This window comes from Bubalus bubalis, chromosome 16 (assembly GCF_019923935.1).
Source record: "Bubalus bubalis isolate 160015118507 breed Murrah chromosome 16, NDDB_SH_1, whole genome shotgun sequence".
Classification (NCBI taxonomy): Eukaryota; Metazoa; Chordata; class Mammalia; order Artiodactyla; family Bovidae; genus Bubalus; species Bubalus bubalis.
This window is the reverse complement of record NC_059172.1, coordinates 19389933-19415057: the sequence shown is the minus strand read 5'-3', so window position 1 is coordinate 19415057 and position 25125 is coordinate 19389933. Positions and strand designations below refer to the sequence as shown.

Sequence of the window (25125 nt, the reverse complement as noted above, 5' to 3'; positions counted from 1 at the left end):
CAATTTCCATCTCATTTTAGGTTTTCTTTTCTATTCCATCAATCAGTCTATCCATGAATTAGTACCTCATATATTTTTTTTAATCACACTCCTAATAAGAAATATTTTACAGTAAGCTTTAAAATCTGATCAGTTCAGTTGTCTCTGACTCTTTGTGACCCCAAGGACTGCAGCACACCAGGCTTCCCTGTCCATTACCAACTCCTGGAGCTTGCTCAAACTCATGTCCATTGAGTCGGTGAAGCCATCCAACCATCTCATCCTCTGTCGTCCCCTTCTCCTCCTGCCTTCAATCTTTCCTAGCTTCGAGATCTTTTCCAAGGAGTCAGTTCTTTGCATCAGGTAGCCAAAGTATTGGAGTTTCAGCTTCAGCATCAGTCCTTCCGATGAATATTCAGGACTGATTTCCTTTAGGATGGACTGGTTGGATCTCCTTGCTGTCCAAGGGACTCTCAAGAGTCTTCTCCAGCACCATGGTTCAAAAGCATCAATTCTTTGGCATCCAGCTTTCTTTATAGTCGAACTCTCACATCCATACATGACTACTAGAAAAACCATAACTTTGACTAGACACACCTTTGTTGGTAACGTCATGTCTGCTTTTTAATATGCTATCTAGGTTGGTCATAGCTTTTTTCCCAAGGAGCAAGTGTCTTTTTAATTTCATGGCTGTAGTCACCATATGTATGCAGTGATTTTGGAGCCCCCCAAAATAAAGTCTTTCACTGTTTCCATTGTTTCCCCATTCTGTTTGCCATGAAGTGATGGGACCGGATGCCATGATCTTCATTTTCTGAATGTTAAGTTTTAAGCCAACTTTTTCACTCTTTCACTTTCATCAAGAGGCTCTTTAGTTCTTCTTCACTTTCTGCCATAAGGGTGGTGTCATCTGCATATCTGAGATTATTAATATTTCTCCCGGCAGTCTTGATTCCAGCTTGTGCTTCATCCAGCACAGCATTTCACATGATGTACTCTGCATATAAGTTAAATAAAATCTGATAGCGCTATCTTTTCTCTTACTTTTCAATAAACCAGTTTTCTTGTTTTTTTTTCTTCCAAATGGTTTTTAAATAATTTATCTAGCCCCACTGGTGGGGTTAGGCAGGAAGACTATGATATTTTTATTGGGACTATATCATATTTTAAATTAATTTTAAGTTTTGTGTCTTTCAAGAACATATTAAAATAGATGGCACCTGCTCTACCAAAAGTTAGTCTAGTGAGGCAGACAGAGATTAATCAAATAGGCATATGAACTAATGTGAAATTGCTGTAGTAGTGTATGCACATTCCTATTAGAGTAATGTTAAATTTTCAAATTGAGTTAGCATTTTGAAGCAATAAACTCTTCCCAGTTTATCTAATGTTGATAAGACGTGATCAGTAATGTTGGCTAAAATTTTTACAAGTTGAGATAGAGCAAAGGTATTACATTATTAAGTGGCAATGCCTGACCAGGTGACTTTTCTTTCTTTTCATTGGATTATTTTACTCTTCATTAAAGTGTTGGTTTATTGATGAATATTTCTTTTAATGAAAGCAGTATAGCTTTAATTTTCAGATATCCTGTTATCTGTACTTCAGCCTTACTGACTTGTTTCTTAAGCACATAATGTGAAGTTTGTGCCATACTCACATGAGTTGGAAATCAGCTATTCTGACCCCGGCTGAAAGGCAACAGTCAATCAGTAGTTAAACAACTTACAAGTTTCACTTAACCATTAAAAATTAAAATAAAGAATCCTGATAGGTAGTTAAGCCTAGGTTTTTGCCCACATCAATCCTTATTTAATATCAACTACTTGTATGTTAATTTTGTTAATCTTCTACCAACCTGTACCTTAGTAAAAAGTCTCTGTAAAAATGGGTCAAAACAGCTTTCTTTATAACATGATACACTTACTTGTATATCTGAAGAAGATAAAGAGTCTATATGTAATTCATTAATTGTTGAAGATTTGATGAAATGCCAAATAATAATAGGTGTACCATAGAAAAATCGATTTTGCAAGTTTGTAAAAGATACATTGAAGCAGATGGAGATTTGAGGTAAGGAGAAAAGTTAAGAGGCTCATGAAGTAGTCCAGGTAGGAGAGAATGAGTACCTGAACACGGATGAGAATGTAAATGATGGAGACAGCATTATAAGGAGAAAAGCCAGAAATCTGTTGAGAATGGAGCAGGAGAGCAGCGGCTCAAGGTGTGTGCTTAGGATCCTGGGCCAGGTGATGTCTTGGCCCCATAAATTGAAATAAGGGATTGGCGGAACCACTTGTCTTGATGGGTTAACTGATGAATAATGTGTTTGGTTTGAAGCTTATTGTCAGTGCCGACAAGCCAGATTGCAGATATCAGGGTCATTGAGGTGAGGATGTGTCTCGGGAGACAGTTCAGAACTAGAGATGTAAGTTTGATAATAAAGTGATAAAGTTATAACCGAGATAATAAATAGGGAAACATTTTAAAAGGCACAAATTTCTGTGTTGGAGGATACCTAGGAGATGTATGTGAGTCAAGGAGGAAGGGATCTGAAAAAAGGCTCTTGAAGTTGGTGATTAGTGACCTTTTAGAGGGCAGATCAGTGGTGTGAGAGCAATGGGATAAAGAATTCGAATTTTCTTCCTCTTTCCCTTCTCTCCATATGTGCTTAATACATAAATGATGAATAAAGATCTTTTTTAAACCCAAGTTGAAAGTCATCATAGTAGGTCTGACATTTCCTAAGGAGGAAAGAATGGTGTTATCTTATTGGGTACCCTAGAGGAAGCACTATTACAGAGTTATGTTTTTGATATTTTTGCCATCTTTGTCTTGTTACCTGATCCTTTCCCTGCCCTTATTCTTTAAATCTCTACCATAAGAGAGTCAAAACCTTCAGTCTTCAAACTGTGACATATTACAAAAGATTTTATGAGAAAAATGGATCCTTAAAGCATGCTTGTATACCACTAACGATGCCTATGTTTTGAGTTAAACACTGAGGTGAGCTTTGGAAAAAATTTTGTCTTCATGTCATCTACAGAAAGGTTTACTTCTGGTAAGACTGAGAAATTGCAGGCTTTGGCATAAGCTGCCCCCAAATACCATAGTACACATTGTTGAAATAGTGAGGCTCATCCCTTCTCCTTACGTTGTCAACTAAAAATTCAAGTAGAAGAGAAAAGAGGGAGTTACTTCTGATCCATTGTGTTTATGAAGAAAATCAAAGTGTCATGGTTGCTATTTTAATGTTGCATTAAGCAGACATATTGCTCGGAATATATATTGTGCACAAGCACATAGACTTGACTTTGCCTGTTCGTGTACCATCATTTTAACAAAACAAGTGCCAAGGACGCTGTTGGAGGCAGAACACACGTACATTCTTGGCCTGCAGCCTAGCTTCTTTGGTGTATCTGTGTCTTAAATCATAGTTGTAGCTAATGCTTGTATTCATGTCACAGTGTCACACATACAGTATAGTAGGCATGACAGTCATGTCGTATGGTTTCAGTAATATTTCTTTTTAGAACTAATTCTTAGCACACCCAGATGAATGAAGGGATCTGGTAGAGAAGGTTCTACCCTAAGTGAATGCCCATAGCTTCCTCTGCCTTTCTGCAGAAGTGGGTGATGTATCAGTTTTTCTCTTAATTTTTTTAATGTCCACCTAATTCTTCAAGCTTAGACTGATTATTTAATGGACAGAAAGCATTAAAGTAATTCTCTGCATGGCAGAAACTGAATTATTGGCTGTTATTAACCAATGATTAACATTCATACTTTATGAGGTATATAAGTATAAACTTAGCAACAAAAGTTTACTGTGAGCCTGTGGCCAGAATTGATTTTCTGCTACTTGTTTATGATTAATGACTCTTAGAGATGAACCTAAACTGCCTTTTCTTGATGAAAATAGTAATAGTTATGCCGATAGTGAAATAAAAATATGTCTATTTAGTCTGACCAACTTTTTTTTTTAAGTAGATGTATTTAGGCGTTATTTTAGATTTTTTTTTGTTTCCTCGAGTATTCATTTTTGTTGTTGTTGTTGTTGTTGTTGCTTTGTTTGTTTTTAACCGATTACCGAGGGTGCACTAGTGATCCGTGAACGAGAAAATCAACGTGTTTTGTATGTGCTGTTCTGATGCTGAACTTTAGTTTAATACCCAGATTAATAGATTTTGTTAGACATATTTAATTACCTTAGGTGATGAAAGGGGACTAGTAATGTTAGACTGTGACTTGTAAGAACTCTTAAAAGCAAAATATCTTTTGTTAAAGGCATTTTTTTAAATCAATAAAAGGTCTTATTTTATATCAGTGCCCACACTTGTATCTATGTGGCCAAAGTTTTGACTCACGACATATCCCTAGCGAATATAGGGCAGTCATTTATTTCATATATAAATTGTCACAATTAACTGGAAAAATGGCACTTCCGGTTATAAATACCATAAGTAAGTTAAAATGAGTGAAAGTCGTTTAGTCGTATCCGACTCTTTGCGACCCCATGGACTATACAGTCTGTGGAATTTTCCAGGCCAGAATACTGGAGTGGGTAGCTGTTTCTTTCTCCAGGGGATCTTCCCAACCCAGGGATGGATCCCAGGTCTCCCACATTGCAGGCAGATTCTTTACCAGCTGAGCCATGAGGGCAGCCCAAGAATACTAGAGTGGGTAGCCTATCCCTTCTCCAGTGGATCTTCCTGACCCAGAGTCTCCTGCATTGCAGGCGGATTCTTTACCAACTGAACTATCAGGGTAAATGAACAGTTAACTTCTAAACAGGAGTAAGCTTGTGGTCAAAAGCCCTAAGAGTACATAGCATAAGCTCATTCCCTGGGACACTCAGTCTTTCTGTCATCACCACCATGGTGTGGCTCAGCCTCGGAGCAGCAGCATTGCCTTCAGTTATGTTCCTGTTAATTTTGTGTGACGGATGAGGGCCTTTGTCAGGAGGTCCTACTTTTAGCTCCATATACAGATGAGGTAGATAAAACATTTCTTCATTCAGTCCCAGCACACATGCATGCTCACTCAGTCGTGTCTGACTGTTTACGACCCTATGGTCTGTAGCCCGCAGGCTCCTCAGTTCCAGAATTGCTGTCAGTCTGAGGTAGGCTTATTTCATTTAATTCTAGTCTTTTCTTATGAGAAGAATTTGTTCTGACTCTGCCTTAGTTTAGTTGACATACTCTGCATAGGTATTAGAAAAGTAGTAGAAAATACGGAGGCTTTGGAGTTGGTCAAACCAAGGTTTGGTCCCAGCCCTGGCAGCTTCTAGCTGCCTGCCTCTTCAGCTTCATCTGTAAAGCCTCTCTGCTGTGTCCGTTGCACTCCTTCTACACTGGGCTTTGTTCTTCTGCCCTAATTTCCCTGCCTTTGCACTTGGCTGTTCTCTGCCTCGTAACATGCTTTTCCCAGCTCTTCTTGAGACTTCCTTCACGTCCTTCACAGAAATAATATGTCTTCAGGCCTTCCCTGACCACCCTGTTTTAAAATAACATCTCTTCTCACCCATGACTTTCAACCTCATTACTCTGCTTTATTTTCTTCACTTGCTATCTGTTCGTTTGTTTACTTGATTAATGTGCTGACTCTCCTATAGAATAACACTCCTTGATGGGACGTGTCCATGTATTTTCAACACCTAGGATAATAGTAGGTGCTTGACAAGTACTAACTTAGAAATGGAATGGAACCTGTTTGTTCTTTTATTTTAGCTTTTATTGGAGTATAGTGGATTTACAACGTTGTGTTAGTTTCGGGTGTGCAGCAGGGTGAATCAGTTAGACATATACATATATCTAATCTTGTTGAGACTCCTCTCCCACGTAGTCCATTACAGTAGAGTTCCCTGTTCTCTTTGAACCTACTTACTTATTTATAAATAAGGGAGGGAGTAATATCCTCTCACATGGGTGGTGTAAGATTACGTAATTAACATAACCACAATATGTACACAGGAGTCTCATTTTTCCACTTTGATTCCCTCTTTCCTAACCTAAAGGTCGAGGATGATTTGAAACTTCTTTATCAGTCTGACCTCTTATCTTAAATGTCAACTCTTTAACTTTGAAGCAAGTAAGTTACTTGCACTTAATATTAAGTTCATGTACCCCTTTCTGGACCTGATATAAAAAGCATGGATTCTCCTTCCTTAAAAATGTGCGTGTACACTTTGGGAGATCCCTTCCGTGATGTCCCCCAGGCTGGAGCATTCCTGTCTGTGTCACTTTTCTATTGCTGCATGACAGATTGCAACAAACTTAATAGCTGTTTAAAACAACACCCACTTACTGTCTTACGGTGCTATGGATCAGAAATCCTGGCCCAGCATGACTGGAGTTCCGACCCATGGTCTCACAAGACTGAAATCAAGGTGTCAGCCAGGCGTAGGGTCTCATCTGCAGGTTGGAGCCCTCTTCCAGGCTCACATGGTTAGCAGGATTCAGGTCCTTGAGTAGTAGAACTCTTACCCTTGTTTATTTGCTAGCTCTCATCCAGAGACTGCTCTCACCTCTTGGAGGCCTGCTTTAGATCTTTTCCATGTGGTCATCTCCATAGACAGTTCCTAAAATGCCTATTTGTTTCTCCAAGGCAAGTAAAAGAATTTTTCTCCATTCAGATTTCTTCTTTTAGGAATTTTCTCTTCCTTTTAAAGAATTTACCTGATAATGTCTGAACCGTGGATAGGTTGCCTTTTGATTAACTCAGTGTCACTGATTTAGGGCCTTAATGGATATGTCTACAAAATCCATCACTTTGTCCTCAAAGGCAGCCTAATCATGGGAGTGACATCCATCATGTTCACAGGCCCAGCTACACTCAGAGATGATGTGGGGTGTATACACCAGGAACAGCAATATTGGGCTGTCTCAGAGTTAACACTCTTCCTACCATGTGATAATACCAGATCACTAACTGCATTTAAGAAATTTCAGAAATACAGTTTGCCTTTGGATTTGTGTCACCCTGAAGTCATTTTTAGATTATGTAAAATCTTTTTTATTTAAAAAAATTAGGTTTAAAACATTTTTAATGTAAGACATTTTTAAGTACTATTGAATTGTCAGATTAAAATTTTCAAAAAAGCTGTTTTGTATAAGGAAGTACATGACTTTATGCCACTATAATTTAGAATGGATTGAGAGCTTGACATGGTAGTCTAATTATATATCCTTTTAATAAACAAAGACACCTTTGTTTTGCAGAATAATGCAAAAGCAAGTCTGTTACTTGTTTAGTTATTTTTCATTCTAAATGCTTGTATGGGTTAGGCTTATTACATTAGATTGTGCTGATAACATTTGGGCATAATTTTAAGTGGTATGATTTCCTGGCCGTAAACAGTCAAATTTGCTCCAGTGCTTTAGTAAATATCCTAATGAAAGTCATATGTACAGTAAGCTTAACACTCTGTGAATGCTATGTGAAAATTATTTCACAAGTACTAAGAACGAGGGTATGGCTTACTTTATGAATTGCTTATCTGCCAAAAGACACCTCCCTCCTGAAAAAAATACTCATTTCCTTTATCTTCCCTTCACATGTAGCCTCCATTTTCTGAACTTTCTTGGATTCCTGGTTGCTAATCATGGTTATCTGACTCCCTTATCTCCAGGGATGCTCTCAAACTGGTCCAGTTGAAACAGACGGGCAAGATCACTGAACCCAGACCTACCCCAGCCCTGCCAACCACCCCCGCAGCACCTTTGCCCCCACAGGCTGCAGCCACACCATCTTATCCCAGGCCAATGATCCCTCCTGTATCCACTCCCGGACAACCTAATGTAGAGGTAATGTCTGTCATCTGAACCGATTTTTATTTTTCAGATTTAACTGAGAGAAAAAAACAGAAGCATCACTCTTAGGTTTTATGGGCTCTTTTACTAGTCCATTATGAGCTGCTAGTGGTAGCTCAGTGATCAAGACAGAAATACTCTGTTTTGCACATTTCAGCAAACAAAATTTGTTTATATAGTGCTAACTTCCAAATAGAATTATGATTCAATTTAAATTTGCCACAGGTTCCACAGTGTACGTGCCATGTATCTGCCCTATAATAATGATACTTTCCATGTCTTTTTTCCTTGGGTGTGCTACTAGTTATTAATAGCTGACACCAGCTCCCTTTTGTGGATATGTTTTATTTTTGACTAACAGTGTTGATAGTCTTTCAGTGAAAAACCTGTAGGGATTGTATAGCTAATCATTCTCTCCCTCTTGGATACATGCCCTTTTTTGTTTTCAAATTACTCCGTTTTACCTCTCTGTCTCCCTTTCTTAGTACTTTTTATGTCATTTGCTTCCCATCAGAAGAAATGCAGGATAATCATGTTTGTTTAAAGTTGAATGGGCACTAAAAAAAATAAAGCTACAGTGTCTTTTCTGATGGAGAAACATATTCAAAGAGGAATATATTTCACAATATATTGTGAAAAAATTAAAAACATTACAAGTTTCATGAGAAACAGATTTTTGAAATGTATGTTAATGATTCATGTCTACATACAAAACAGTTTATGAGTAATCAGATCTTATTTCTTTAAAAAATAAGTTATTCAAATTTGGCAGATAAACTTTAAAATTCTTTCAGTATATAAACATCATTTATTTTATCAAGTGTTTTGCTAGCATAAAATGTTTGATTCTCTTAGAAAGCATTTGTAAAAAAAAGTCAGCTATACTTTTTGACTTTTTTTTATTATTCTAAGTGATTGTAATCCTGCCCCTGAATGAAGGACAAAAAAGGAATTAGCCATAATTTAGGGTCCATCCTGTTTTCATTAGAGGTTCAAGGAACAGAATTGAAAAGTAACAGTAAAGTTAAAGGAAGACCTTCTTATCTCATTCATACTTTATGAGTTTATGAAAATAAGATCTCATGTGATTTGTTTTATTCTTAATTACAAACCAAAATAGAAATAATTTGGGAGATTATCTAGTATTTTGGATTATCTTTTTCTCATGTATGCCATTTTAATAAGTAAGAATTCCCTGTAGTTGTGTTGTTGATATGTGTGTTGATTGCGTTGAGTTTTAAGAAGTGACGTTTGTAACAAAAGCTACTTACAGACTTATAGGTAATATCTCAGTAAACACACCCATTAGGGGATTATTTATGATTTGGTATGTTTCCTTTTTTTTTTTTTTGTAAGAAAGTGTGGCCTTTATTCCTGACAGCCACTTTTGGCTGTGCTGTGACTTCACCGCAGCTCAAGGGCTCTCTGTTGTGGCGCACCGGCTTTCCTGTATTAAACTTTATTTTCTTAAGTGAGGTCATTGAGACCGGATTTCAGTTATACAGTTTATTTGCTTGTTTTTTTCAGTTCTGTTTATGATTTAATGGACACGTTATCATTCTTTGCAGGGCACATTCACTGAAATCCCAGCTAGCAATATTAGAAGGGTTATTGCCAAGAGATTGACCGAATCTAAAAGCACCATACCTCATGCGTACGCGACTACTGACTGTGACCTTGGAGCTGTCCTAACGGCTAGACAGGATCTGGTCAGAGGTGAGTGAACTGAGTTCATTTAATGTCATACACATGCTAAACGGTTACGGTATCCTTTGTTTATAAAATGTACATTGTGTATCTTCTTAGTTCAGTTTCATCATCTGGGCGTATTTTAGTATTAGAAAAGAATTCTCTTTTCCTATAAGAAATAAATTGATTCCATAGTATTGAATACATCATACTTTTTGGAACGATATCTGAAGAAGCAATTCTTAACATTTTAGAACATAAAAATATCCAAAACTGATTTAATATTTTAAAGATATCTTAAGATATCACTCTTCTTTATACATGTTAATTATTAGTTCATATTTAAAATGTACTTTCATGGTATTAAATTTGTATCGTTCCTCTCCCCAATCAACTAAAACTAAGGTTGCTGAAAGACATAAACTTTTTAGTATAAACTAATGTTATTTTCTGTGTTTTTGATAGCAGTCATTCTCATGGGTGTATCTTCTTCTTTTTGAAAGATATTTTTGCTTGGTGTAGAAATTTTAAGTAAACAGGTATGGTTTTTTTTTTTAATTTTGTTTTTTCAGTAATTTTAAAGGTATCATTCCATTATCTTCTGACTTACAGAATATTGGCTGCCATTCTTTTTCTTTGTTCTCCTATGATGTTTTAGCAGTATGACTGTTATGTGCTTAAAGCTTTTTATTTCCCTTTTTGTTTTTTGACCTTTTGCATTTATCCTGTCTGGGTTTCTCTTAGCTTATCTGTTTTGTGATTTGTGTCTTTAATTAATTTTGAAAACTTCTAGATACACTTATTTATAACTATATCTTCTGCGTTGTATTTTTTTCTCCTTTGAGCTCTAATTATAAATATTAGACATAATTCTAAAGCTTAGATATAACCTCAGTTCATTAATGGGCTCAAGAAAGTTGAGATTTTATAGTTTATCTTGCTTTTCCTCTCACCCTATTCAGATAGGCACAGCTTTCTCCATCCTAAAGGAAAGCAGGCCTGGTAAATATGTTTAGGTATAGACTTTCAAACCTGACAGATTCTAACAGTCCAAGGAACCAAATGGAAAGGTATTTTAGACAGAGTGATCAATAGTCAGAAAGTTAACCCTGGAAGCTCCCCTTGGTCTCAAATCAAACTTGCTTAGTTTTGTATGACGTAGAGGTTATTCTGGAAATAATTTTCCTAGTTCCTTCCTCTCATGAGACAGGAAGCAGTACTGTTTCAGTGGAGGTATGGATTCATATAGCATCTGCATTGCCCAGATTTGGCTTGTCCTTTTAATTAGGGATTTTCTGTTAAGTCTTCAAAGAGCCCACATTATCCATGCATCTCCACTCCTCTTTCTTATATGAGGTTATAATCTATAACATTCTGTAAGCAAGTTTCACACTTTGTTTTGTTAACAGTATGCAAATGAGAGTATTTGATATTCCCTCACAGTGTATGTCCTCGGAGAAAGCAATGGCACCCCACTCCAGTACTCTTGCCTGGAAAATCCCATGGACGGAGGAGCCTGGTAGGCTCCAGTCCATGGGGTCGCTAAGAGTCGGACACGACTGAGCGTCTTCACTTTCACTTTTCACTTTCATGCATTGGAGAAGGAAATGGCAATCCACTCCAGTATTCTTGCCTGGAGAATCCCAGGGACAGAGGAGCCTAGTGGGCTGCCGTCTATGGGGTCGCACAGAGTCGGACACGACTGAAGTGACTTAGCAGCACAGTGTATGTCCTACTCAGTTCAGTTCAGTTCAGTTGCTCAGTAGGATCCGACTCTTTGTGACCCCATGAACCACAGCACGTCAGGCTTCCCTGTCCATCACCACCTCCCGGAGTTTACGCAAACTCATGTTCATTGAGTCGGTGATGCCATCCAACCATCTCATCCTCTGTCTTCCCCTTCTCCTGCCTTCAGTCTTTCCCAGCATCAGGGTCTTTTCCAATGTGTCAGTTCTTCACATCAGGTGGCCAAAGTATTGGAGTTTCAGCTTCAGCATCAGTCCTTCCAATGAATATTCAGGACTGATTTCTTGTAGAATGGACTGGTTCGATCTCCTCGCAGTCCAAGGGACTCTCAAGAGTCTTCTCCAACACTGCAGTTCAAAAGCATCATTTCTTTGGTGCTCAGCTTTCTTTATAGTCCAACTCTCACATCCATAGATGATTACTGGAAAAACCATAGCTTTGACTAGACGGATGTTTATTGGCAAAGTAATGGCTCTGCTTTTTAATATGCTGTTTAGGTTGGTCATAGCTTTTCTTCCAAGAAGCAAGTGTCTTAATTTCATGGCTGCAGTCACCGTCTGCAGTGATTTTGGAGCCCCCCCAAAATGAAGTCTCTCGCTGTTTCCATTTTTGCCTTATCTATTTGCCATGAAGTGATGGGACCAGATTCCATGATCTTCGTTTTCTGAATGTTGAGTTTTAAGCCAACTTTTTCACTCTCTTCTTGCACTTTCATCAAGAGGCTCTTTAGTTCTTCACTTTCTGCCCTAAGGGTGGTGTCATCTGCATATCTGAGGTTATTGATATTTCTCCTGGCAATCTTGATTCCATTTTGTTTCAAACATCTGGCATTTCACATGATGTACTCAGCAAACAAGTTAAATAAGCTGGGTGACAGTATACAGCATTGACATACTCCTTTCCCAATTTGGAACCAGTCTGTTGTTCCATGTCCAGTTCTAACTGTTGTTTCTTGACCTGCGTACAGATTTCTCAAGAGGCAGGTCAGGTGGTGTGATATTCCCATCTCTCTAAGAATTTTCCACAGTTAGGTCCTACTCTGTTCTTAATAAAATGTTAGCAATGGTATCCTTTCTATATGTTTGAAAGGAATTTGGGGAAAACATCTTCTTTCCACATAGATTTGGGATGCCTATCAGAAATATAAGTGAAAATGTCATGTGAGAAAGTGTGTGTTTGAGACTGAAACTCCAGATACAGAAGAATTTAAGATAGAATTTGAAGGAATCATTGTCATATAAATGGTATCTGACTGAAAGAGTGAGCAGATTGTGGAATAAAACGAGGAGAGTCTGTAACACAGATAGCAGAAAGAGAATGTGTTTCAAGATGAAGAAAGTAGTCAAATGTAGGAGTATGATGATGGTGGAAATCAGGTGAGGACTGCCCACTAGGGCCCTCGATTTGGAAATCATCAGCTGGTAGGTGATTTGGGAAGTCTTCACTCAGGACACCTATGCTGCTGCTGCTGCTGCTAAGTCGCTTCAGTTGTGTCCGACTCTGCGACCCCATAGACAGCAGCCCACTAGGCTCCCCTGTCCCTGGGATTCTCCAGGCAAGAATACTGGAGTGGGTTGCCATTTCCTTCTCCAATGCATGAAAGTGAAAAGTGAAAGTGAAGTTGCTCTGTCATGTCTGACTCTTCGCGACCCCATGGACTGCAGCCTACCAGGCTCCTCCGTCCATAGGATTTTCCAGGCAAAAGTACTGGAGTGAGGTGCCACTGCCTTCTCCGGGGACACCTATGAATAGTAGGTAAAGTGAGAAGGATGCTGAGATAGATACATGAGAGATAAGCACAGTGAGTTGATAAAAGTCTCTCGGCACTGGAAATCCATTTATTTTTCTGCTCCTAAAGGAGTTTTAAACAAAGATGTCTGTTTTTCTGGAAATCTGAATTATAAGAGCTGTGTATTAGAAAAGCAGCTGACAGTTATTGTGACCGTTTGGCAGTATTTCGGTTTATGGTAATACATTTAATCCCTTTCTGCAATCTTAGCATGCCTTTGGAATGAACTGTTGTTCCTGTAAAATTCCATGAGACTATAGTAACTGAATTTGTGTATCCTCCACATACCATGACTAGATATTGATCTTAAAGTCTTTTTTCTAGAAGCCCATGCAATAAAGAATCAAATATAGTTTCCATTTTCCAACACTTTCATATGCACTGGTAAAGCAGAGGTATAAACCCAATGCTTTTGTTATGATCAGCCCTTTGGGAAGGGAGGGGACCCCAGCTTTATCTTAAAATCATTATGAATACTGGAAGAACATTGATTTAAATGAATTCTCCATAAAACTAGTGAGAGACCTCATATCATTCATTGCATTAGGATCCATGCCAACATTGCTTCATCTTTGGCATTTACTATATCCTGTTTGGTTAAATTAAAAACCAGCTCATATTTAATGTAGTAATTTAAAATTTTTTCATTGCATGCCTTGTTAGTAAAAAGAAATTTCTGAAAATCCTGCCCCCCCCCCCCCCCCCGCCCACGTGTGTTTGTGTGTGTGTATATGAGTATGTATATATATGCTTGTTTTTTTAAGGTGATTGTTCTAATATAATCAGTGTATTATAAAGAGTACACAGGATATGGACTTGAAAAGGATTTGGAAGAAAATGAATCGTCTTGTAAACTTCCTGACTATACATGCTGTGGACAGACCATTTGTCTTTTTAGAGACACAGGACTTGATTCTTTTTTTTTTCTGATTATGGTTGTCATGTATCTTTCAAGTACTTGTGTATGATATCTGAGCAATTTAAAAAAATTGTAATCAGGACTAGGAGTAAACATTTACATTCACGGTTAATATTATTTATCCAAGACCTCATATAACGCAAATTTTTCTACTCAAGGAAATCTTATGACTAAGAAAACAAAAACCTGTATATTTTTTTTACCATTGTTTTCAGTACAGTTCATAGTTTAAATTTGAAATCATAATTGTTCATTTTAAAATTTTATTTTGAATATTAACCATCATATGCTTATTTTTCTTTCAGAAGACATTAAAGTATCAGTAAACGATTTTATCATCAAGGCAGCAGCTGTTACACTTAAAGTAAGTAGTAAAGCCCAGATAATTTTGGCTTCTAAAGTAGTCTCTAATTTTTTGGGCCAGACATTCTTCATTTGTGAGGATTTGTTTTGATTTATTTTCTTCTTTCATTTCATTATTATCTATGAAGAATTTAAAATCCTCTGGAGGTTGGGGCTTTATTATTTGGACATAGTGGCATCATTGAATAAAAGAGTTGAGCCTTGAAAGATGGAGAAGTGAAATGAGTAGTTGAACAGTGATGAAATGGAAATCAGTGTAGCATAACTGTGAGAAACCTAAGTGAAAATTCATCTTAAGAGAGTGGTCAGGAGTAAAATTAGAGAGATTGGGTGGAATCAAATTGTGGATTGCTGTGCTTAAATGACATGCTAGGAGGCCTGGATCTAACTTGGCAGAAAGCAATGAATTTTTTGAAAAGAAATTAGTTGTTGATTTCCATTTTTCAGCATCATTTTCTCTTGTGATAGTTGACAACATTATCAATACACACTGTTTCCAGGCATTTGGTAATTTCTTCCATTTTTTTCATCCTCAGTGTAGTTGTATGTATATTAAATATGTACATGCTCATATGTAGTATATGTTGCTGTTTTAGTTGCTAAGTCATGTCTGGCTCTTTGCGACCCAATGGACTGTAGCCTGCCAGACTCCTCTGTCCATGGGATTTCCCAGGCAAGAATTCTGGAGTGGGTTGCCACATTACCATTTCCTTCTCCAGGGGATCTTCCCAACCCAGGGATCAAACCCATGTCTCCTGCATTAGCAAGCAGATTCTTTACCACTGAGCCACCAGCGAAGCCCCATATATAGTATATAGCGTATGTTAATGAAGCCTAGGAAATCTCTCTTAAATAGGGAAGTCATTTATTAAGGGTCTGCTAATATCTCCCAGGGGCTACACTAAGAAGTCAGGTTCCCTTATGCCACAGGAATAATGTGGTTGAATGTCAATACCCCTCTACCCTCTTCTCTTCTCTTCTCCTCAAAGTCATGTCAGTCATCATATGAGGCAAGAAGGCTCACAAACATTAAATATTCCCTAGCAATTAGATTTAAGAAAAAAAGCCTTTTTCTTAACCATGATATAAAGAGATCAAAACATGTATGTATCATCAGAATTTCCTTAAGCTTGCTTCAAAAAAGATAGTGTGTTTATTCTTCCCAAACATAAAAGTTATTTAATATAGAGGTACAAACCACTTTTTTCAAATCAAATTTTTCTTTCCTTTATTCTAGCTATATTCACTTTCAAAAATGCATGACATTAATTATTTTTCTCTAATAACCTTAGTCTAAAGCTCCTTCTCTAATAACATGTTTTTTTCTACTTGTGCTTTCTAGCAAATGCCTAATGTTAATGCAAGCTGGGACGGAGAGGGTGCAAAGCAACTGCCCTCTATTGACATTTCAGTGGCTGTGGCAACAGATAGAGGTCTAATTACACCAGTCATAAAAGATGCTGCTGCTAAGGGTCTGCAGGAGATTGCTGACTCTGTTAAGGTAGGTCTTAAGCAATACTATACTTGCAAAATGTTGAAATTTACTTTCTGGGAAAGAGTTGACATGATCTGGTCACACTGTGAGATAGATGTGTGTGTGGAGACTTGACATGATCCAGTCACACTGTGAGATAGATGTGTGTGTGTGTGTGTGTGTGTGTGAGAGAGAGAGAGAGAGAGAGAGAAAGAGAGAGATTTTTGGTATTTTGAAATGATTATCAATTATGTATACATAGTTTTACGTTTTGATCCAGATACAACCCATTCTAAGATTATTTTGCATTCAAACTTTCAGAAATAACATGCATATTTAGGGCTAGCTGCATTCAAGCTACAGATGACTCCTTTATTTCCCAAAGTCCATAATTTGACCCTAAATATAATATTTTAGACAGATTTTAAAGTTAAAGCTGAAACTATATTTTTATTAAAGTGCTCACTTTTCACAGGACTTTATTGTTAAAAGTTTATTCATTTCTTCTCTAGGGTTGAGACCACTGAAAGTCCTTAGTATTCCAGAAGCAAAATTTTTGTTTTTTACCCTGGGCTCTAATATGGAAGAATCAGCTCTCACCAAAATTACTGCATTGAATAGGCAAGGAACATACACAATAGGTCAGCTTTGACAGCCTCGATTAATATCCAAGGGTAATTTTTGGCAGAAGTATCCCAGGTTTTGAAGTGTTACCTTTGAAAATTTCAGATTCATTTAGATAAGTGATTCTTTTTCCATTTATCAATGACCTGAGATACATATATATATATGTGTGTGTGTGTGTCTCTGTGTGTGTGTAAAACAAGTTATAAGGGGGATTAAAAAGTAGAATATAAGACTTCTTTATGGAGCTGTATAAATATGTAGACCTACTTACCCCAGATAAATAAATGAATGGAAAGTGTAAGTTGCTCAGTCATGTCCAACTCTTTGCAACCCCATGGACTATACAGTCCATGGAATTCTCCAGGCCAGAATACAGGCCAGAGTGGGTAGCCTTTCCCTTATCCAGGGGATCTTCCCAACCCAGGGATGGAACCCAGGTCTCCTGCACTGCAGACAGATTCTTTACCAGCTGAGCCACCAGGGAAGCCCAAGAATACTGGAGTGGGTAGCCTATCCCGTCTCTAGAAGATCGTCCCAACCCAGGACTTGAACGAGGGTCTCCTGCATTGCAGGTGGATTCTTGACCAGTTGAGCTACCAGTGAAGCTCCAGTGAATGGAAGGTAATTTAATTTAAAATGCATAGTCTTGGATCTTAGAGTTAAATATAATTAAAGTGACCTTAGTGGAATTTGCGTACGTAGATCTTTCTTCCCTCCTCTTTGGAAAGGTTTGCAGAGTGTTTTTATATATAAAAAAGGAGCTTTTTTTAAAATTGAAGGGTGGTATTCAAAAGTTAAAGTAATAAAGGTTGGATTACTCAGATGCTGCACACCTTTTTTTCATGAACAGTTTTCAGCAGCAGTGAAAAATGCATGTAATTTTAGTGTTTTTATGACATTCATATGAGATTAGATTAAACAGTAGCGCTAGAATTTCCTTTAACTATAGAGGTAAAAATTAACTGTTACAGGGAGATTTCTTTGATTCTAACCAGTTTATCCATTTTAGTCCTATAATATGATTCTTAAGGCAGCTATGTCAGCATTCGCTGTTCCTTATCCTAAAAGAACCTAAGTTGAGGTGGTGAGGAAGCAGTGTCACCCGCCTGCCAGCAGTGGGAAGGGCCCTCCCAGCCCTTGGTAATGTCCCAGGGCCTCTGGTGGTCCTTGAGCATTTCCTGTAACTCCCAGCAGCTCCTGGGTCTGTTCGCTCTGGCTACTTGTCTGAGCTTCCCATTCTGCCTGCCTCTCTCGCGCTTCAAGATTGGTGATTAACATTCCACTAGGGCTGCCGTCTATGGGGTCGCACAGAGTCGGACAGGACTGAAGCGACATAGCAGCAGCAGCAGCAGGGCTGCCGTCTATGGGGTCGTACAGAGTCGGACACGACTGAAGCGACATAGCAGCAGCAGCAGCAGGGCTTCTCTCATAGCTCCGTTGGTAAAGAATACGCCTGCAGTGCAGGAGACCCTGGTTTGATACCTGGGTTGGGAATATCCCCTGGAGAAGGGATAGGCTACCCACTCCAGTATTCTGGCCTGGAGAATTCCATGGACTGTATAGTCTGTGGGGTCTCTAAGAGTTGGACACAACTGAGCGACTTTCGCTTCCTTATCTTATCTTATAATGTACCAGGCAGTAGGCTAAGCGCTTCACTCAATCTTAATAGCTTTATATCATAGTTGGAACCTTAACTTCAAATTGAAGAAACTGAGATTTAGCACTTTTAAGAAATTTGCCACAGTGTTGCATCTAGAAAGCACTAGAAGTTGTTTGTTTAAACCCAGGCATTTCTCAGTTCAAATGCCACTTTCTTAGGCCTTCTGTGGCTTCCATAGCTAAAGTAGTTCCTGAATAAACAATTACCCTGTTTATTGTCTTCGTATGGTTTATAAATCTTTGAATTTACCTTGTTTATTTATTTGTCGACCCCTCTATGTTTCTGACACTCTGATGTTGACTGTCTTGTTCATTGCCATATATCTAATTCTGGATGGTGCTTAGAAGATAATAGTTGCTCAGTTGAATAGTTGAATTTATATATTCAACTAGTTGAATTTATTTAATTAAACTATATTCAAATAGTTGAATTTATTTAAAAGAAAGGTTTCAATAAAAACTATTCTGTTGGAAGTAGTTTTTCAAGGAATTTGTTAGACTGTGACTATCTATCCATGGACTCCAAGTTAAGAACGCCTGCTCTGAGTACTTCTTGACGCTTAAGAATCACAAGGTTGTCAGTGTGTGGGACTAAAGGCGTGCCTCAGCAAAGTTCAGGTTTATATTTCCTAAATAAAGTAATACAGTAACAAGCTTTAAATTCCATGCTATTCTTCATTAATTACAGTAGGTTTTAAGAGACTGAAGCAAAGTTTACCTCATTAATAGCCAGTAAATTTTTTGAATGAATTAGTAAGGCATGTGATATATTTTGGGCTTCCCTGGTGGCTTAGCAGTAAAGAATCCACCTGCAATGCAGGAGACACGGGCTCAATCCCTGAGTTGGGAAGATCCCCTGAAGGAGGGCATGGCAACCCATTCCAGTATGCTTGCCAGGAGAATCCGCATGGACAGAGGAGCCTGGTGGTCTACGATCCATAGGGTCACAAAGAATCGGACATGACTGAAGCAAATTAGCATGCGCGCACGAGGTAATTTTAGAAATAGTTGCTAGTTAGCTTGTATTACGTCCTGTCAACTGGATGGTTCAAGGAACACGTGCTTTGATTTTTAAGTTCACATTACCAGGAAATACCAATGAGGATTAGTTACTTTTAGAAGCAGTGATACTCATCAAAATCTATCCTTACTCTATGCTCTCTTGAGTTCATTGACGTGAATATCCTACTGATATGTTTTGGATTTATAGAGATTTTTAAAAAGTATATTATGTATGCTTGCAGTCTGTTGGTTTTTTTTTTTTAATAATAAATGTTTTTTATTTCTTTTAGCCTGGTAACTTAGCAGGATGTGTTGTGATCATCTGCCTTTAGAGAAAAGCTTTTAAAGTTCATATGATATGTGCTTGTTGTTCAGATCATGTGAAGTTATATTGCTTAAGGCAGGAAAAAAATGCATTTGTTGATTGTTCTATGCGTGATATTCCAAGTACAAGTCTAAATTCATCTCTTAATTTTTCATTCCAGATCTATATAGTTTTTTAAGTAACTGTATACTAATAATATAAATCTGTAATTGATGCATTTGGCAGTAAATCACAATGATGTGTTGAGATCATTTTTAGATTTTTAAAGAATGTTTTATTTTTCAAAAATTGAATCATCTATGATTTAAAATTAAATAGCTACCAGTGGTAATTGTAAATGTATCTTTATTATCTATATAACACATCATATTGAATAAGTCTTAGATTTGTATCATCTACCCAATGACAATAGCTTCATTTATCCCTACTCTCTAAAATAATTCTTTATTATTCATATGTAATGATTCAATCTCTGTTCCCTTGCTTTTGAAGCATTGAAAAATAAAAATTAAGAGAAGTATGGTTAATTGCAAGTACAAGTAGAGAAAAATTCAACTGCTTTTCGCTTTCAGACTATTATCTGTCTTTCCCTCTGTAAGTTTTTAGACGTCAGCTTTAGGGTGATATGAAATGACTACATTTTTACATCCCTTGTAGCAGCGTAGACTAGCTCATTCAGGAAATGCTTTAGCTATAGGATCAAAAACAACAACAAAAAGTCCATTTTCTAGGGCTTTGTAATTCCACTTCTGAGAAATCATGTGAAATAATTCAAAAGAAACAAATTAACCAAAGTACACCACTAGGAAAATGACTGAATTGTGGCAGATGCAATCTTTAGAATGTTAAACAGACATTAAAAAAATCAGTTATAAAGAGTGACTACACTGAAGCTGCTTATAATATTGTGAAGTAAATATAAAATTTTGTTTTTTTTAACAACTATTTGAAATTAGTCTGTTATGGGTAAGAGAAGCAAATGCTGAAAGATGAAAATTGATGTGCTGGTTGTGAGATTGTTGCCATTGAATAATTTATTTAAAAGGTACTTGATTAACAAAAAGGGCTCTTCTCATACTTTGTCTTGCAAGAAAAAAAGTTTATAGGCAAAGCAGAAAATTGCATTGTATATATAAAAAACACTGAAACATTCTGCATAGTATATAAGATAATTCCAATATTTGAACAGTTTTTAAAGGGAAATGGTTTTTCTAGAGTTTTGATTCACAGATTTATAGCTTCTTGGATTAACTGTGTTCTAACTTACTCATTTTTAAGTGTGTTAGAGAAAATTATATATATAATTTTAAAATGTATATGTACATGCATATGTATGTATACTCTCTTATAAAGTCAAGGCCTATCAAAGATGAGAGTGTACCCTATAAAAATATTTAAAGTGACAAAATCAGCTATATAATGTAATGTTGGTTATCACGCTCTGTTTATATTTTTCTCAGGCTCTATCAAAGAAAGCCAGAGATGGAAAATTGTTACCTGAAGAATATCAAGGAGGATCTTTTAGGTAAAATTTAAACTCTTAATTATTGGTAGCATGAAACAGACATAAGATTTATAATGTACTTGTCAACCTGTTTTATTTTCTGAAACTTTGTTTTAAAATTTAAGCTAAATATCTTACTTTAGGCAAGAGAATGTGTGCAAATGTTCTTCAGACTAGTTAGGCTTTCGTATCAAAGCTAGTAGAAAGCCATTAGGGTTAGCTGGTTAGCCCATTCAGATGTTCATAGAATGACATTCGGGTTCTGACATATAGTAAGTAGGTTTATAAATCTCAACTATTTTTTTTCTACTTGTGATTTATTTTAAGGTTCCTTGGGGTTAGGTCCCTTGGGGTAAAATATTAACACTGACTCTTGAGTTATCATCAGCTCTATTCTTGTTTAAGTGTAACTTACATACAGTAAAGTATACTGAATGTAGCTGGAATGTTTTACAAAGTGAAGAAATCTGTATAACCGACCAAAGCAAGATTATGAACATTACCTCCATGTCATAAGCCTCCCTTTATCCCTCCTAATTCTGACCCCCTAGAGGGTAACCACAATTCTGAAAGTTATTACCAACGTTTTTGTTTTGCCAACTTTGATCTTTATATAAATACATATTCTTCAGTGTCTGACTTCTGTCATTCAGCATTAATGTCTGTGAGATGAACTATGTTGTGTGAAAGTCATTTATTATTGCACTGTAGCATTTTGTAGTATTCTGTATAAATATGCTAGTGTCCATTTCACTATTGGTGGGCATTTGTGTTGTTTACAATTAGTGCTCTTACAAATGCTGATGCCATGAACATTCTTGTCAGTGCCTTATGGTGACTATATGTATGTATTTTTTTTGTATAAACCTGAAAGTAGAATTGCTGGGTTTATATCTTTAATAGATTCTGCCAGATAGCTTTTCAAAATGGTTCTACCATTTTTTGCTTCCATCAACAGTGTATGAGAATTTCTGTTGCTTCATAGTCTTGTTAACTCTTGGTATTATTAGGTTTTAGTGAGTCTTGGGGTTGTAGCTCACCAGGCTCCTCTGTCCAAGGCATTCTCCAGGCAAGAATACTGGAGTGGGTTGCCATGCCCTCCTCCAGGGAATCTTCTCGACCCAGGGATCAAACCTGTGTCTCATACATCTGCTTTGGCAGGCAAGTTCTTTACCACTGATACCACCTGGGAAGCCCAAGGGAAATGAAAATTAATGATGTTGAATACTGTCTTCATTTATCTGTCAGCCATTTGGGTATCTGGTTACTTATCAGGTAAAACGCCTGCTAAAGTTTGTGTCTGTTTTTTAAAATGTTTTATAGGAGTTTCTTTTTCCCGATACACAGACTTTTTAGGATATATATTATTTCAAATACTTTTCCCACTTTGTACCTTGCCTTTGAAACTTTCCTGATGGAGTTTTTTAATGAACACAAGTTCTGAGTTAATAAAATCCTGTTTATCAGTATTTTTCTTTGTTGTTAGTACTCTTTTTTTTTTTTTTTTTTTTTTTCCCTGCTAGGAATTATTGTCTATCCCAGAGTCATGAAGTTTTATTCTTCTATGTGAGCTTTATAATTTCTCGCATTTAGATTACTATCTATCTGAAATCAGATTTTGTCTGTGATATGGAGGTAAAGGTCAAAGTTCTCTTTTTTTGCCCTTGTGGATAATTAATTGACAAAATGTCAGTTATTGAAACCATTACTACTCTGTAGCATTGAGAAGGTAACCATGTTTGGTTCTTTTCTGATTTCTCTCTCCTTTTCAGTTGGTCTGTTTGTCCTTTGCTTGCTTAATACAAGCTAACTGTAATTTTCGATCTGTGACAGTGAAAGTCTTCCAGTTTTGTTCACCATCAAGCTTGTCTTTCCTGGCTTTGTATTTCCAAATAAAATTTTAAATCAGCTTGTCTTTTTCATACACACATGCAGTGATCTTGCTGGGATTTTTGTTGGGATTACATTGAATTGTTTGATTGATTTAAGGTTAAGGAGAATTGACATCCTTATAGCATTGAGTCTTCTAGTGAATGAACATGGTATAAACCAGTGTTTACTTAGTTCTCTGATTTCTTTCAGCTGTATTTTGTAATTTTTTGTTTAGGGATCAGATAATAAGTTTTATTAGATTTAGATTTTTTTATACTATTATAAATGGTATTATTTTAATTTTTTCTAATGAAAGCAACTTGTATATAGATACACATTTTTACATTGACTTATCTAATGGTTTAGCTAAATTCACTTATGTTACTTGTTTATCTGTAGATGCTTAAATTTTCTTTGTACACAGTCAGTTCATGTTCAAACAAAGTTTTATTTCTTTTTTCTAACCCTTATACTCTTCTAGTTCTTTTTTTTTTTTCTGTTTCTTTTTCTTGCCATATTTCTCTGCCTGGGGTTTACAGTTCAATGCTGAATATATGTTTATATTAGATACAATATTTGTGTGTTGTTACTTGGTTTCTTTTTGATTCTATAGTAAATGGTATTCTTTGTCTTTGGTCTTTGAGTAACTAGGCACAGTTTTTCAGTAAAGTAAAAATGTATGACTCAGGGAAAGGGTTCTTTGGTTAAAGACATACCACCTACAGAGCTTTTTGTTTTCCCCTAGTATTTCCAACTTGGGGATGTTTGGCATCGATGAATTTACTGCCGTGATCAACCCTCCTCAGGCCTGCATTTTGGCGGTAGGGAGATTCCGACCTGTGCTGAAGCTCACTCAGGATGAAGAGGGGAATGCCCAGCTGCAGCAGCGTCAGCTCATAACGGTCACCATGTCCAGTGACAGCCGGGTGGTAGACGATGAACTGGCCACCAGGTTTCTGGAAAGTTTTAAAGCAAACCTGGAGAATCCTCTCCGACTTGCCTGATCCTCAAAGATAAGAAGTTGGTCTTTGATTAGTTAATTGTATTGCTGTTACTGAGAAACATACACTATAGGAGAACAATTAGGTATTTAAGTATGAAGTGGGTGAAATGTGTATTTATTTAAGGTGAAAGAGTTTGACCTGAGTTGTCTTCCTTTTCATTTGGGTTTGATGTTGTGGAAGTAGATAATAAACTGTAGCTAATAGAAGAATGAAAACGTTTGGTTAGTCAGATGCATTTTTAGTTTAACCACTGGTGCTGTACTAAAGGATGTTAAACTAGATGTAAATTAAATTAGATGTTTGACTCAGTGGAGTATTTTAGGATATTCGAGGATGTATGATAAACTGTAAAATCAAAAAATTTTAGAACTCTACCTTAATTGTGTTGGAATTAGAAGTGGTCTTCAAAGAGATACCCGTTATTGTAGCAGTGGGACCTCACTTTTACAAGCACTGCTCTAGATATACTTGAACAGTTTAATATGTACAGAAGTTTATTCTGGATACTAGTAAATAAATAAGAATCACACTGCATTAGGGGTTGTGGCAACATTATTGAATTTTTTATGTATATAAAGCCATATGTTTTAAAGTGGTTTTTATCAGTCTTATTTTACACTTCCATGACACTGTGAACTTAAAGAAGAAGAATTTTTAAAAAAATTAAAGAAGAAAAAAGAGACCAAAATATTTGTTTTGATAATGAATTATAGTTAAAATATCTAAAACTTTAGAAATAAACTGCTCGCTTACCTTCATACTGAGTTGGAATATATTAAAATAAATCATGCAATTTCCTGCCAAACATCTTAATTTAGTGTTGATTTGAACACAATGTATTGTTAATACATTTTAATCAAGTTTATATTGTGCAATAAACTATAAGAAAATATAAAAATTTCTATTGTATTTTAAACATTAGGGCACAGAAGTTTAGTACCTTGAAATAGATTAGTAATTTCCCTGGAACAGCTTCAATGAGATCCTACAGAAGGAGAGAAGGAATTTAAGATTACAGTTAACCCTTGAACAACTCAAGGTAGGTAATGGTGGCCCATGTAGTTGAAAATCTGTGTTTAAGTTTACAGTCGATCCTCATATCCCTGATTCTGCATCCGGGAATTCAACCAAATGGGGATTGGGTTATAGTAGGTACTTAATGAAAAAATTCCATGTGTTAAGTGGACGTGCACAGTTCAAACTCATGTTGTTCCGAGGTCACCTGTAATATGACATTAGGAAAATAATGGATGTAGAATGTAAAACTTCAGAAGGAGTAGAAGAGAAGACCTGTCAAGCAGGTGAGAACTATCCTTTTTATTCCATTGGTAATACGAAAGTTTGACTACTTGTAAAGGTTAG

The 25125-nt window shown here is 36.7% G+C and overlaps 1 protein-coding gene across 2 annotated transcripts in view; it reads left to right on the top strand.

Moving 5' to 3' along the window:
- The window catches only part of PDHX (pyruvate dehydrogenase complex component X), a 73059-nt gene extending 48491 nt beyond the window's left edge, over positions 1-24568 (top strand). For both annotated transcript variants that reach the window (XM_044929268.1, XM_006062371.3), the window contains exons 6-11: positions 7610-7784; positions 9359-9506; positions 14239-14297; positions 15639-15797; positions 20844-20908; positions 23505-24568. In XM_044929268.1, coding sequence (XP_044785203.1) covers positions 7610-7784; positions 9359-9506; positions 14239-14297; positions 15639-15797; positions 20844-20908; positions 23505-23763 — 865 coding nt within the window. In that variant the 3' untranslated portion in view covers positions 23764-24568. The remainder of the gene's footprint in view (positions 1-7609; positions 7785-9358; positions 9507-14238; positions 14298-15638; positions 15798-20843; positions 20909-23504) is intronic.
- Positions 24569-25125: the final 557 nt, after the last annotated feature.